General features: G+C 56.9%; 1 protein-coding gene across 1 annotated transcript in view; it reads left to right on the top strand.

Annotated features, from left to right (window-relative positions):
- The window catches only part of TEX264 (testis expressed 264, ER-phagy receptor), a 41516-nt gene that overhangs the window by 21103 nt on the left and 6517 nt on the right, over positions 1 to 13896 (top strand). Inside the window, exon 4 of the mRNA XM_075714423.1 lies at positions 12347 to 12518. Within this exon, the coding sequence (XP_075570538.1) occupies positions 12347 to 12518 (172 nt within the window). The remainder of the gene's footprint in view (positions 1 to 12346; positions 12519 to 13896) is intronic.

The raw sequence follows: 13896 nt of genomic DNA, 5'->3' as shown, positions 1-13896 counted from the left end.
AGTCCCTGTCCCAGCGTGGCGCTGGGGGCTGTTGCCTTTCACATGAAACCCAAAGGGGTGTCCTGGCCCCGTGGGGATGAAGAGGATGCCCTGTGGCTGTTCACAGAGCAGGTCTGTCTGTAGCTGCCTGCCAGCTTCATGCGTTTCCTGACAGGCTCTGTTCCCGTTCCGTGGGGTTGTAAGGCACCCCGGGAAGGCTGGAGGGAGGCAAACTGTGGCCTCCTTCCCACTGCAGACACTGGTGTTTTCTCCCTGCTGCTGGATGGCCGGTTACTCTCAGCGGCTCCTCTGGGTTTTATTTCTGCCAGGAGCTGATGGCAGCTCCTTGACATGCAGAAAGGTAGATATCTATCATCTGCTGTGGCCAGCTGCTCTTCTTTTCACACTGTGCGGATTTACAGCTTGGGGTAACGTCCTCCCAGCAGTACAGTAACCAGACCGTGAGTTGGCAAAAGCTTATCAAGAGGTCAGTGTCGGAGAAAGACTTGCTCCAATACTTCTCTGCCGAGCAGTTCAGGAGATGAGCAAAGCAGAAGCAGCTGCTGTGGCTGCAGGAGCTGCCTGATGCTGCGGGCTCGCAGCGGAGGAGCACAGCCATCGGCTCCTCTCTGTTCTTGCATCCTCCTCCTCCTGCTCTCCAACATGCATCTCTAGTGCCATGTTCACTTGTCCCTCCCTTGCTTGATTCCTGCCTCCCCGAGAAGCCCTCACCTCCACCTCCCACCAGTTGTCCTGCAAAGCTGTGTCTCCCAGCGGGAGCTACTATGGGACCTGTAGTATTAGCTCAGCTCTGGCTTTATGCTGTGCCGTGGGGCACAGGACCAGCGTCCAAACCCCTCCTCTCTTGCTAGCCTAGACCCAGCAGCCTTCCTGGGACGGGCTGCAGCGGCACAGGGCAGATTTCCTCCCTGCCCACGACGAGCTGCAGCTGCTTGGGGAAGGGCAGGAGGGGACAGAGGTATAGAGATGCTTCCCCAAAGTCCTCCCCATCCTCCAGCTACCCAGAGCTTGAGGGAGAGCACTGCAGCGCTGGGAGGAGGAGGGGTGTCCTCTGGGTCTCAGGGGGCACTGATGAGGATCTGGGGCAGCTCTCATGGCTGTGGCACTGGCTGATGTGCTGCTGTCGATGACATTACGCAGGGCTGTGCATGGTTTTGGGTACCCGGGAGCGCAGAGCAGTGATGGAAATGGGGAGGTGGCTCCCCAGCAGGGAAAAACCTGGAAAGCTGAGCAGTACGGTGCATATCTGGAGCTTTTCCAGTTCATGCAGCACCTCTGGGAGCATACAGGACCTGGAAAGCCGCAGGCTTGTGGAAGGGCAGTCAGTCTGGGCTCCGTCCTTGCCTAACTTGCTTCGATTTCGTCTCCTGATTGATTTGCACAGTCAAACTCACAATCCTGTGCTGGCAGAGGAGCACTCGCCAGACTGCAAAGGTCACTGAAAGCAGCTGCTCCCCTCCCCTGCTGCCTCTGTTGCCAGCAGAAGAGCCTGGCTTTGGAGGCGCTCGGCTTGTGTCCCTGCTGGCACTGCCAGCCATTGCCGTCCCGGCACACTGCGGCGGCGTTTGGCAGGCACTCTCCTCTCCAGACCAAGGCAATGAGCACCCTGGGACCCTGCGCCGGGGTCCCTGGCAGGCCGAGGAGGTGGAGGTGAGGGCTGCAGAGGAAAGGCAGGTGCCCAGCCCCACCCTTGCCTCCCCATTCCTGCTCTGGACAGGGCGGCTGGAGAGGTCGGTCAGCACGTGCAGCCGCTGAAATGGCATGTCCTGGCTCAAGGACGTCTGGAGCTGTCCTGAGGTCCCTCATAAATTTGTTTGGTGCTGCTCATTTGCCTCCCTTACCCCCTCCTTGCCTCTGCCTGCATTTCCACCTCCTCCCGCGTTGCAGGCAGCCTGCCCGTCTTTTTGCCTTTTGCTTTCTGCCCGCCAGCGCTGTTTGTTTGCACTGGGGATTTCCTCGAGCGAATCGTTGCCGCTGGCGGCGTGTGGTGGCTGGAGGCTCTGGGGGCTTCGTTAGCCGAGCTCACCGGCGGGAGTCGTCATCATGCTGGGGCTCACCAGGGTCACTGGCTCTTTGCCCTTTGCCTCGCAGGATTGCCGGCTTTTTGAGGTAGAGGTGCAAGCTCATGGATGTGGGGGTTTGAAGACAGCTTTCCTGCAAGCCTGTGGGGAAACGTCTCTTGTTTGTTTATAAAAATCCAGAAAGGCGCTTGTCCTGGGCTCTGGCTTGCTTTTAAAACACAGGGACGTCTGTCTCCAGAGCACGGGAAGGAGAAGCAGGAGCAGGAGGAGCAGTGAACCGAGGGTGAGCAGTGGCCCGTGGGTGAGTGTCCTGCAGCGGAGAGCCCAGGAGGGATCCCTGTCATCTGAGGCAAGCCTGGGCCTCCCTGAGCAGGAGGTCAAACAGTCTTTCTCTGCTGTTGGCTGCACTTAGCCGATAGTTTGGAAGATACTCCTGTCCTGGAAACTTGCTTTCTGCCATCAGATTTGCCCATGTGCTGTACTGGCAACATGCTGATGGATGTCGTGATCATCTTACCCATTCCTCCTCAGGCTGAAAAACCAGGCTGAAAATCACTGGATCTTCCTCTTTGGTGGCCTTCCTTGCCTTCTAAATGAGGCTGATAAGCCTGACATTAAGTCCCCATTGGTGGGGAGGGAAGGACTATTTTGTCTGGGAGTCAGGCGGTTGCATCCCAGCTTTACTCTGGGCTGCTGGTGGCTTTGTCTATGCAAGTTCAGCAAGGTTAGGTTCTTCGGCTTCCCTTTTCAGCTTTCTCAGCTGTGAAGGGATGGTGTGAGGCTGAGCTTAGCTCATCGTGAAATATATTCCATGAAGCCTGGGAGCCGGGGGCGTTGCAGAAAGACAAGGTTGTTCAAGGAGGTAGGAAGGGATGGAGGGCATTTATTCCACTGCACCATTTTCTTCCCAGGGTCATTAATGTGACACATGTCCTGAGCTTGACCTGGTGACAGTCAAGCTGTGGAAGAGCAGCTGGAGATGCCTGTGATCCTGGGAGGATGGCTTGTGGAGCTGAAGAACAAGAGTAAAGGGCTGAGATTTTGGGGGAGGCAGCCCAGACCTTGGCTCAGGAGACCGAGAGCTGCCACATGCTGTGGGCACCAGGCACTCCTGCTCTTGCTCTAGCTCTGTTGCTTTGGTTTTGAGCACCAACCCACACAAGGGTTTCATCACAGGACCTGTTACGGGTGAGGACATGTGTGAGAAGGCTGGGAATGACAAACCTCCACTGGATGTCCCTGTTGCGGAAGGGCAAGTACTCAAGCAAGTGGTGGCCCAGGAGATTAAGCCATTAAGGTGGGTTGGGAATGTCCATCTGGATGAGGAGCCCTCCAGGCTCTCAGCTGTGAGTTAGCCATGGAAGATCTCTCACCACAAGAAACAACCTGTTGTTGGGTGTCTCGGGGAGGGGTGTGGGGTGTTGTACTCTAGGTTAGGGCTTACCCTCCCTGCGAGCAGCCGAACGAAGACCCATGTTTCAAAGAGGCCCTTTTTACCTGCATGATGCCGTGCGTAGGGTGGGAGGCTGCAGTGTGGTGGGCTGCCTGGCCGAGGCGGGACAGGCAGGAGAACGTCTTGGGTGATGATTCCTTTCCTGAAAGGCCCTGCCTTGACAAGAGGCAGAGAAATTGCCACAGCTGCTGCTCCTGGCAGCCTCACCGAGGCAACAGAGCAGGCAAAGCGATTTAGCATCGCTCCAGTCATCCGTGATGGCAGAGATCATTGCATCAACCTCTTCAGCATTGTGATTAATGCTGAAAAAGCATCCTCCGAGGGCTGGAAGGAGAGCGTTGGTCCCTGGAGAACCGCACTCTGAAGCAGAGGCAGCCCTCTCCAGCTGTGGTCCTCCTCTCCCACAGTCTCATCCGCCTCCTTTCGCACACGGCTGTTGACCTGCACGCTCCCGTAGCGATGCAGTACCTAGCGACGGGGACAGGAACTCAGGACTGGTTCCTCAGGGGAGGAGAGATTATGTGGATTTACACAGATTTCTTGTCTTATAATGAAAGTACAGTGTTTGAACTTTCCAAGTAGTTAAAACCAAAGTTCCCCTTCAGAGAGTTTGTGTGTGGCAGTGATGGGGAAGGAGGAGGAGAGGAAGGGATGCAGTTGGGGTCAGGTAGGAGGAAGAGTGTGAGAACATATAGTGGAGCTCCAGGAAGCTGGTAAGAGCCATCTCCCCAGCTGGCTTCGCTTACCCATGGCGGGTACAGGAGCAAGGCAGAACATGGAAAGCACTGAGTTTTTAGGAAAATTAGGGGTTTTTTAATGCAAAAGTTTGCTTCATCCTGAAATTCTCTGCTCCAGGACTAATTAGTACCAAATAACTGTGACACCGGGGGGGACCAAAGCCCCATGAATTGTGTGGTTTTGCACCATCTGGTCCTTATTCTGCAGGTGACATTCCCGTACTTGGGGGCAGTAGAATGTCCCTGGAAGCACACAGACTAGCATACCTGAATGTGTCCAGGCTGGCAGCCTTGTCCAGGGCTCGTCCTTCCCCCATGCTGGGGACTCTGGCTGCCTGTGACTGTTTTCTGAAAGGTTTTATCTTGCTGGGACTTGCTGCTCGGCTCGTCTCTGAAGATGAGGGATGCTCCTGGATGTGCTGCAGGATTCTTTTGCAGCTCAAGTGAGTGCTGGAAGGGGAGGAGGTCTGGAGCACATCTGCGCCGGCAGCGAGGCAGGGCTGGAGCTTTCTCCCTTTTGCTGGAGAAAAGGATGGGAAGGAATCCCCATCTCCATCCTGGGGAGGAAAGAAGCATTCACAACTCTCACAGCAACTTCCAGCAGTGACCTGGGAGCCTGTGCCTGGTCCCCGTCAGCCCTCTCGGGGCGCTGGGACCTCCCGTACCCACCAACCCACCCAGGCTCGTTCCTTTGCCTCTTGGTTTGGCCGTGCGTGACAGCTGCTGCTTTGCAGCTCCCGCAGCCCCACCAGGATGGGAGCAGCTGGGCGATTCGGCTGCGGGAAGCGCAGGCAGGCAGGCAGGCAGGCAAGGTGTAAATTGCATGGCGGGCTGCCTTCGCCAAGGTGAAAATGAAAAACTCTTCCAGCTATCGAGCCTGGCGTTTCGCGGCTCCCACGGTCCAAATGCACTCCCTCTCACTGCGGAGAGGATCTCGGGGGCTGATTTTCACCTGCCTGTCCCAAAGCCGCGGTGCTGCTGCGTTGGCAGGGCGGTGTCCTGGTTGCAGGTAGGATGGGGTCCTGCTGCGGGAAGCGGGGGAAGCGGGCTAGTGCAGAGGGCAAGCAGGGATGCTGATGGGCGCAGGAGGTGCTAATTGCCAGGCGCTGTATTTTGTTACCTGGAGGATTTGCTATCCTTTGTTGAGACTTTGTTTTCCACTGCTGTAGTGCTGGTGGTGCCGCTCTTTTTTTCCTGCTGGCTGGTGGAAACGGCCTTTTCTTGATTGCAATACCACCTTCTATTTCTGAAACACCTTGCAGCCCAGAGGATTTGAAAGTAAAGTGCACATGTGTGGGAGCAGTCTCACCACCTCTGAAATGTGAGTTTCTCCAGGCTGGGAAGCAGCAGCTGTTTCGCAGCCCTCGGCAGCCTGGTGTTCGCGGCTGTGCCGTGTGCTGGAGCTGGCTCTGAGTGCCGGCCATGCCCGGAGGCAGGGCCTGCCAGCTCCACGTGTACCCTGCTTGAGCAGCAAGCTGAGATGTTAGGGTTTCCTTGATGCTTGAGGTATTACTGGTGTAAAGCACATCTGCCTGCCTCTCCCTCCAGCAGCTTGTCCTCCCTTCTGCCCAAACCATCTCTTGGGCTGATGGTTCCTCCTCAGCCCCTGCCTGACTCCTGCCCCTTGGCGGGCAGCCCCAGGCACCCAGGCTTCATCCCTGTCTCCTGTGGTCAGGCTGCGGCATGGCAGGGAGAACCAGAATCACAGAACAGTTTGGGTTGGAATGGACCTTTCAAAAATCATCTAGTCCAACCTCCCTGCCATGGGCAGGGACATCTTTCACTAGATCAGGTTGCTCAAAGCCTCATCCAACCTGACCTTGAACATTTCCAATGATGGGACATCCACCGCTTCTCTGGGCAACCTGGTCCACTGTCTCACTGCCCTTATCACAAGACATTTCTTCCTTATGTCCAATCTAAACCTGCCCTCTTTTGGTTCAAAACCATGGCCCCTTGTCCTGTCACTACAGGCCCTGGTAAAAAGTCTCTCTCCATCTTTCGGACAAGCTATCTTTATATTATATCTATATGTGTATATATATATATTGAAAGGCTGCAAAAAGGTCTCACTGGAGCCTTCTCTTCTCCAGGCTGAACAGCCCCAACTCTCTCAGCCTTTCTCCATAGCAGAGGTGTTCCAGCCCTTGGACCATTTCCGTGGCCTCCTCCGGACCTGCTCTCACAGGTCCATGACTGTCTTGTGCTGGGGACCCCAGAACTGGAGGCAGTGGTCCAGGTGGGCTCTCACGAGGGCAGAGCAGAGGGGGAGCATCCCCTCCCTCAACCTGCTGGCCACGCTGCTTGTGGTGCAGCCCAGGAGACACTTGGCTTTCTGGGCTGCAAGCGCAGATTGAAACCAGGTTTGAAACCCGGGGAGTAAGGAGCGCTTTTTTTTTTTTCTTTCTTTCGTCAGCTCAGACTTGGGACTGAAGCGGTGTTTAACCTCAAGCTGCTGTCTGGGCAAGGAGGAATGGAAACAGGGACATCCCCAGTCTGGGTCTGGGACGGTGGGATGGCCCAGCAAGGAGTCTGTCTCCTGGCTGAACTGGGAGAGTGCTGAAGAGCGCTGGGTGCTGTGCAACCTGAATTGCAAAGCTTCTCTGCACTACCTAGCGCCCGTGGTCTAAGATAAGCGGGGATGACACACCGAGCGTGGAGTGTGTGAGGAAACGAGGAGGATGTGGCACACAGCACACTCCCTCCAGTCCTAGCTGGTGGCTCAGTTTCAGCTCTAATTTTAGCAACTGATTTTAGGGCCCTTCGGCTCCACGCAGTTTTGTTGTTTCTTTAAAATCCCTGGGACCGAAGCATCCGACCCCTTCACTGGGAGGAGGAGAGGATGGGTGCCTCCAGCTGGAAGCAAGACGTGGGGGAATCCTGTTTCCTGAGCAGGCAGGAGGTGCTGGTGTGTGAGGACAGGGCTGGCGGGTCCCCTGGGGGTCCCCCCACACTCTGCCGGGTGCCAGCTGACTTGCTGGCACTAACCGGAGCGGCCCAAGTGCTGACGGCATGGGCGAGGGGAGGCTCGTGGCAGTGAGGGTGTGATGATGCTCTGGCTGGCTGGCGGGGGGATGCTTATGAGTCCCCACAGCAAGCAGCAACCCCCAGCGATGGGCACAAGCCCCCCATGTGTTCGTACCCACCATCTGTTCCTCCTCCAGGGCAGCGACATAGGGAGGGAGGGGAGCCCTGGTGCAGCAGCGGGGCTGGAGGGGTGTCCCTTAGCGTCCCCCCCATGCTCCCCCCAGGGCAGGAGCCAGACACCCACTCTGCATCACTGTCATTTAGTAAATTGTACTTGAGGCTGCTGGTCCAATTTGGGAGCAGGGCGGACCTGGCTGTAACCCGGCGGTGGGCTGACCCCGCTCTCCAGCTGCCTACAGAAAACCCCCTCATGTGGCTGGTGTCGCTCCAGGCTCACAGTAGGATGTGGGTGGAGCTGGCCCCGTGTGCCTAGCACCTACTGCGACGGCAGTGGCGCATCCCATTGCCATAAGAGCAGAGGCGAGCGGCAGCACTGGGCATGTTGTGCCAAACTGATGTTCAGATGGCCCCTGGTAAACAACCCACAGCTTCTCCTTGAGTCTGGGTCCCCTCCTGGCACAGGCTCGGGCCACGTGCTCATCAGCCCCTCTGGGAAGTTGTTCTCTCGATTGGGATTGTGCAGAGAGAAGTCGATGCTTAGGCTGGATCTTGCACCATCGCTTTCCCGGTGGCTGGCAAGGTCCAGCCTGTCGGCATTGCCCAGCGGCAGATCCGCGGAGGGTGCATCCCTGGCCAGAGGCAGGGAGGGCAGCTCAGGGGGCTGCCTGGTGCCCCTAAGGTAGAAGAGGGGTAGCATCTGCTGGGTGACCCTGTGGCTTTTCCAGTCCTGGCTGGGTTTTATGGGCATTTTTTTATGCATTGCAGGCAGGAAGTCCTCCGGCAGGGGTGCGTGACAGGCACGGGTGATGGCTGTGTACGTACGACACACTGGCGGCTGGGGCGCGAGGCGGACATCTCTGCGGTGGAGCCAGGGGCTGCTGGGCAGCACGGAGAGCTCAGACCCTGGCTCCGCTCCAGCAAGAAGCTGGAAAAGTCTCTCTCCTACTGCTCCTGCAGCCATCGGCCCTGAAATGGCAACTCTGCAGGCTGGCGTGGCTTAACCATCAGCCCCTGAGCCATGCCAGAAGGTCTTGGTGACGAGTCAGAGGGGCTGTGGGGCCGGAGGTCTTGCGGCCAGAAGTGGGGTAAGGACAGCAGCTGCCTCCCCACTGCCTTCTCTGTGACCCTAGAAGTGTTTTGGGGCAGGCCGTGGGTTCAGCTGGAGCCTGAGCGCCAGCACACCCGGCATGGCAAGGATCTCGAGAGCATCCGCAATGCTCGTTTCCAGCAGTGGGAGATGAAGCAGATCCAGTTGGTGGCATTTGAATTCCTGAGCAGACGAGCCTGACAGAGTGTCGGTCCCTGCAGTGTCCCAGCTCACCTTCTGCTTCCTGGCAGGCGCCAAGGGGCATGGCATGGTGTGAGCACCCTGCCACCTCCTTCCATTTTGGCATGATTCTGCTGGGATTTTAATGACTGCAGGTCATGTCTCAGCCACCTCGTTGCATGTCCTGGGACTGCTCTCCTGCCTGCCCGAGGAAGTGGGGCTATCCTCCGGCCAGGAGGCTGTGCCCAAGCCATTCTGTGGGCAGATGATGGGGTCTATTCCTTAAAGGACAAGTGGGGAGGAAAATTTGTGCTGCTGGGGAGGTGCCACCTCCCGGTGCTGGGGAAGGTCTCCCGAAATGCTGGTTCAGTGCATAATCCTTGTCGTCCTTTCTGATGCACAATCCATTCCTAGAGGGGTGAGGCCAACCTGGAGAAAGTCCTACAGGGAGTCAGGAGTGGTGGGTGATTTGGAAACAACCCAGGGTTGAAGATTGTGCGGGGTATTATTTCACCTGGGAAAGAGGAGTGCAAGGGTCTTCCCCTACATAAACCCTTGTTCCCAAGAGGATAGTGAGCAGCACCCCCCCACGCCCCTCGGATGGGCCAAGAAGGAGCTGGCTTCATGGGAAGCAGTGAGTCTGACATAGCAGGAGTATGCCAGAGCTGCTGTGCATGTCAGGACTGAACTGATGGGCTCTGGATGCATTGGCCTTTGCTGTGTAGCTTGACTGTATGGATTATGTGCAATAAATCCCATGCTTCAGGTGCCCGGTGGAGGGTCCTGAATAGAAATAAGCCTTGCACGATGTGCTGCCACCTCCATCTTTGTTGGCCATAGGAAGGGCGAGCTTTCAGCAGAGGCTCAGAAGGGAGGTGGCACAGCATGACCTTGTGAAGGAACAGGTCCCCTTCCCTGCACTACTTACTGTTGTCCTGTTGTCCTAGCCAGAAGCCTGGCCCCAATGCCATCGGTGTCCCACTGTTCGCCTCTCGCTGAGCTCCTCCACCCGTGTGAGACTGCATTTGATTTGACTCGAGGGCTCTGCCTTGCAAACTCCACGTCCACCTTGCTGCTCCATCTGTTGGCTTAGCTGCACAGTTAGTGAGGGGCTTCCTCCTCAGCTGCAGAGTGTATTATTGCCTGTTGAGCGTCTCTGTTGTTTTGCCATGTTGTTGAGCCTTTGCTAATTCGCTCTCTGCTTACACCTTCACCTTTGGACTGTGCTCTCCAGTCTCTCCGGGTTGTTTCCTTCCCTTGCAGCAGCCTTGCAGCCTTCCTCTCCGCTGGGATAATCCTAAGCCCGCTTTGTCCTGTGCTGACAGCTGCCTCTCGGTTGCACTTTGTTGCACCTCTGCCTGTTTGCCTGGCCTCTGCCTGCCTCTTGATCTCCTTTGGGATGATCGCAAGGGCGACCTCCCTTGCATCCCCTTTGGATGATCCCCCTTATCCATTTCTGTTGTCCTGGGTCCCCATCTCATTGCCTCTGCCCTTTCCTCAAGTCTTTATGCAGCCTCATTCCTTCGGCCCCAGCCCGGACAGGACAGCATTCCCAGCTGCCACCTTGCTGCTCCATCTTGGGGACATTGTCCTCTCCTGAGCCCAGTTGCCAGTGCTAAGCTCTGCAGCAGCCCTGCCAAGAGCTGGGTTGCTCCAGGATGAAGTGCAGAAGCAGAGACCAGCTCGCTAGCCTGGCTCCCAACTTGATTTGTACAGGCATAAATTAGGACCACCAGGGTCTGGTTTCCCTCCATTTCCTTTTGGGGAAAACCCTGGATGAATTGGGAAGAAGTCAAGTATTAAGCATCCTTGTAGCTGTCTATAATGACAGGCATTGGTATGGACAGTGAGTGTCCAGCCACTTCAGCGTCGTCCCACCAACCTGATCCACGGCCGTGGGCTTTGGCTGCAGGGCACCTGGGCTCTTCTGGCTTCAGGGAGACAAAGCTGCTTCCCACCCTGGCAGGCTGGAGCATCCTCATCTCTCTTATAGGGTAATCCTTGAGTGTGAAGCAGCATTTGGCTCAAGAGCTGGTCTGGGACCCTGCTTTTCATACAGGTGTGCATTTTTATTCCTTAAAAAGCCACAATTCCCACATTTCATGTGCATGGAGGGGGCATTGTTTGTGCTTTGGGGGAGTCACTACTATGGCTGTATAATTGGAAGGGGAGTTGTAGTAGCCTACATAAATTGTAGGGAGACGGTATGTTCCAGATCCACCCTTTAGGAATCCCAGGGTGGGCTTTGGGAAGTCAGCTTGGGATGTCTTGGAGGCCGGGCTGGAGCCCTGAGTTTTTAGACTGGTTAGAGACCTCATATGAATTTAGTGAAGGTCTCTGCTCTAAGATCCTTTGAGTTGTCCCCATCTGCATTAAGTGGTGGAGGGCCAGCTGGATGCATCCAAAAAACCTGCGAATCTTGGAGATACCCCTCTCTGGTATGTGTTGCAGTAACCTAAAATAATGAACCAAGCTGAAGATTGGCTGATGGGCTTGTGGTTGGTAGAGCAAGGGGCAGAGCGGTGGGGAGGGTTCTTGTCTGCGTTGTTGCTGAAAAAGCAGGAGTGATATGAGCCGCCTCTGCTCTGCTGCTAAAAACAGCCCAGCGTGTTTTTATTTAATACAGTTTTGATCTGCGTGTGTTAGTGTTTCACCTGCCTGCGAGTGGGAACTCCGGGCTCCAAGCGCCTTGGAAGCCTGCCCGCGTCCCTGCCAGAGGGGACATGGCAGGGAGGAGGATGAGGGTAGTTGAGGCAGGGAGGAAGAGGAGGATAGTCAGGGCAAGGAGGAGGAAGAGGATAGTTGGGTCAGGGAGGAGGAGGAGGATAGTCAGGGCAGGGAGGAGGAGGATGATAATTGGGGTGGTTGCGGGGTTAAATAAAAGCTGTCAGTGATTTGAAAAGGGGAAAGAAAGAAAAAGAAAACCCGCTGAAGATACACTCTCCTTTCTCACCCGGCTTGTAATCAGCCACCCCCTCTAATGCGAGCAGCTGGTGGGCAGGCGGGCGAGGAGGGGGTGGCAAGAGGGGTCCAGCTGCTCCTCGTCCTGGTCCCGGCACCCCAAGAGTCCCCGCAGCCCCAGCTTGGGGTGGGCCAGGACATGGCCCTGTCACGGGTCCCTGGCAGGCTGCGGGGGGCTGAGGTCTTGAAGAGTGCTGCTGGGGGCGGGGGGGGTGAGGAATAGGAGGAGGGGGAGTTGTCTGAAATGCCAGGGATTCATCTCCCGCTCCCCCTGCCCTTGCCGTTCTGAAAGGAGCTGCTTGAGCTGTCAGCTCTGGATTATATTAATTAGTGGAGAAGTTCTACGCCTGCTCGTGGGGCCGTGCTGCCAGGAGGAACCAGAGACTTGGCAGGTCTGTGCGAAGCAGCTGCTGGGTTCCCCTGAACCCCTCGCTCCAGCCCAAAATAAGCACACCAAAACGGAGGCTGAGCCAGGGGAGCTGAGTCTCCCCGGGGCTTCGGCATCTCCTGCTTGAGCCCGGCCGGCTGCTCACCCTCAGGGCCAAACCCACCAGCCCTGGCACGCGGGGGGCTGTTGTGATAGCGAAGGCAACACTGCGGTGTTGGGATGGGACCCACTGCTCCTCGCTGGGCCCCCGCGACTGTGGGCAAGGCAGGTCATCCTGCAATGCTGCCAGGCCGGCAGGTCCACGTGGTGGGGGGTTGCCGGGGCAGGGGGAGAGGGCACATCCCTGACCCGTGGTCACCCGCTGTCTTTCAGGAGAGGAAGCTGTGCGCCCACCCCCGGATCGAGATCTACAAGGAGGACCGCATCTACTTCGTGTGTCCCCTCGCCCGCCAAGGGGACTTCTACGTGCCTGAAATGAAAGAACTGGAGAGGAAGAGCAGGGCTGCCGCAGCTGAGGCCGAGGATGCCCAGACAGACATCACAGGTATCCGTGGCTTGCACATGGGCTCCGTCTTCGATCGGCATCAGCCCTCCCAAAGGCAGGCGTCCTGGTGTGCCTGGTGCTGCCGCCTGAGCAGGCAGAGAGGGGCCAACCTGCACCCACCTGGCGCCCAAACACTGAGTCTCAGCACACCTCTTCCCCTCACCCCGGGCTGATAGGATTTTGTCCCCGAGGTGTCACGCCACACCTTGGGAAGCACCTGGGGACCCTTGCGGCATCAGGGCGAGGGCCGAGCTGCCACCGAGACACCAGCCCCCTGTTGTCGGAGCAGAGCTGGATCTCGCAGCTTTTGGTTGCAGCTGAGCTTGTTTTTCTCCTTGTCATATACATCTTCCTTGATCTCATCTTCATCTGTTACATATTGGGATTGCAAAGAGCTTAAATACCAGGTTGCTGTAGCTGGTGGTGGAGTTGCCCGATAGCATCTGCTCAGCGAGATCTGTTGGAGCCTGGATGTATTCATACAGGAAGGGACCACAATGGCTGTAGGCGCAGAACAGCAGTGCTATAGTAACCCAAAATGCTAGTTGCCGTTGCCGGCCCACGTGCTCACATGTCTGCGAGATGCAGGAGCCGGCTAGCCGAGCATTCCCGGGTGCTGGATGGCGCGGCTGAGCCGGCCGCTGGCGGGGGCAGCCGCCTCCTCCTGCCCCACGGGCTGCCTGCACTTGTGTAATGGGCATGAAAAAACCATGACGGCTCTCTTCGCCTCCCGGGGAGTTTGGTCATTTTATTTAACACATCTTCAGGTTTGGATTGCTTTAATTCTTAATCGCGTGCAGCATAAAAGCAAGCCTGGAAATCGCTTTCTGGGACCTCTGTCCATTTAGCGCTGCAATGAAGAGTCTAATTGGAGCAGTTTCCCAGTGCTTTGAGGTCCTGTGTTTTCATGGCACTCACTCAGCTCTTCGCCTTTTTGCCTGCCTTGTGTCAGGGTAGCTGCTTTGGGCACTGGCCTGCGTTGGCCAAAGGCGCCTCGCAGCCCACTCCTTCTGGCACCTTCCCACAGTTGCCCTGCCGTTTCGGAGAGGGATGGCAGGACCCACGTCAGCAAAAGCTGCTTCAGGTTGGTGGCGCCGGCAGCTGTGTGTGCTCCTTTCTGTACCACTCAGGGGGTGTACAGCCCTATGGTATGGCCAGAGGATGCTCTTTGCAGCTGCTGCCCTGCACTGTGGCTGTCACAGTGCGTTCCCTGGGACACCACTGCTGGCATGCCCATGGTGGGGGAGTCCCCTGCCCTGCTGGAAGAAGGGCTGGTAAGGTTTTTCCAATCTTAGATGGCAAATGATGTTGGACTTTCTCATGTGGGAGCCCCCTGTCCTGGGCCGGGCTCCCCAGCAGCAGCTCTTGGCAGCTCCTT

Source organism: Pelecanus crispus, chromosome 7 (assembly GCF_030463565.1).
Source record: "Pelecanus crispus isolate bPelCri1 chromosome 7, bPelCri1.pri, whole genome shotgun sequence".
NCBI lineage: Eukaryota > Metazoa > Chordata > Aves > Pelecaniformes > Pelecanidae > Pelecanus > Pelecanus crispus.
Note: the sequence above shows the minus strand (reverse complement) of the source record. Positions and strands in the feature narration are given on the sequence as shown.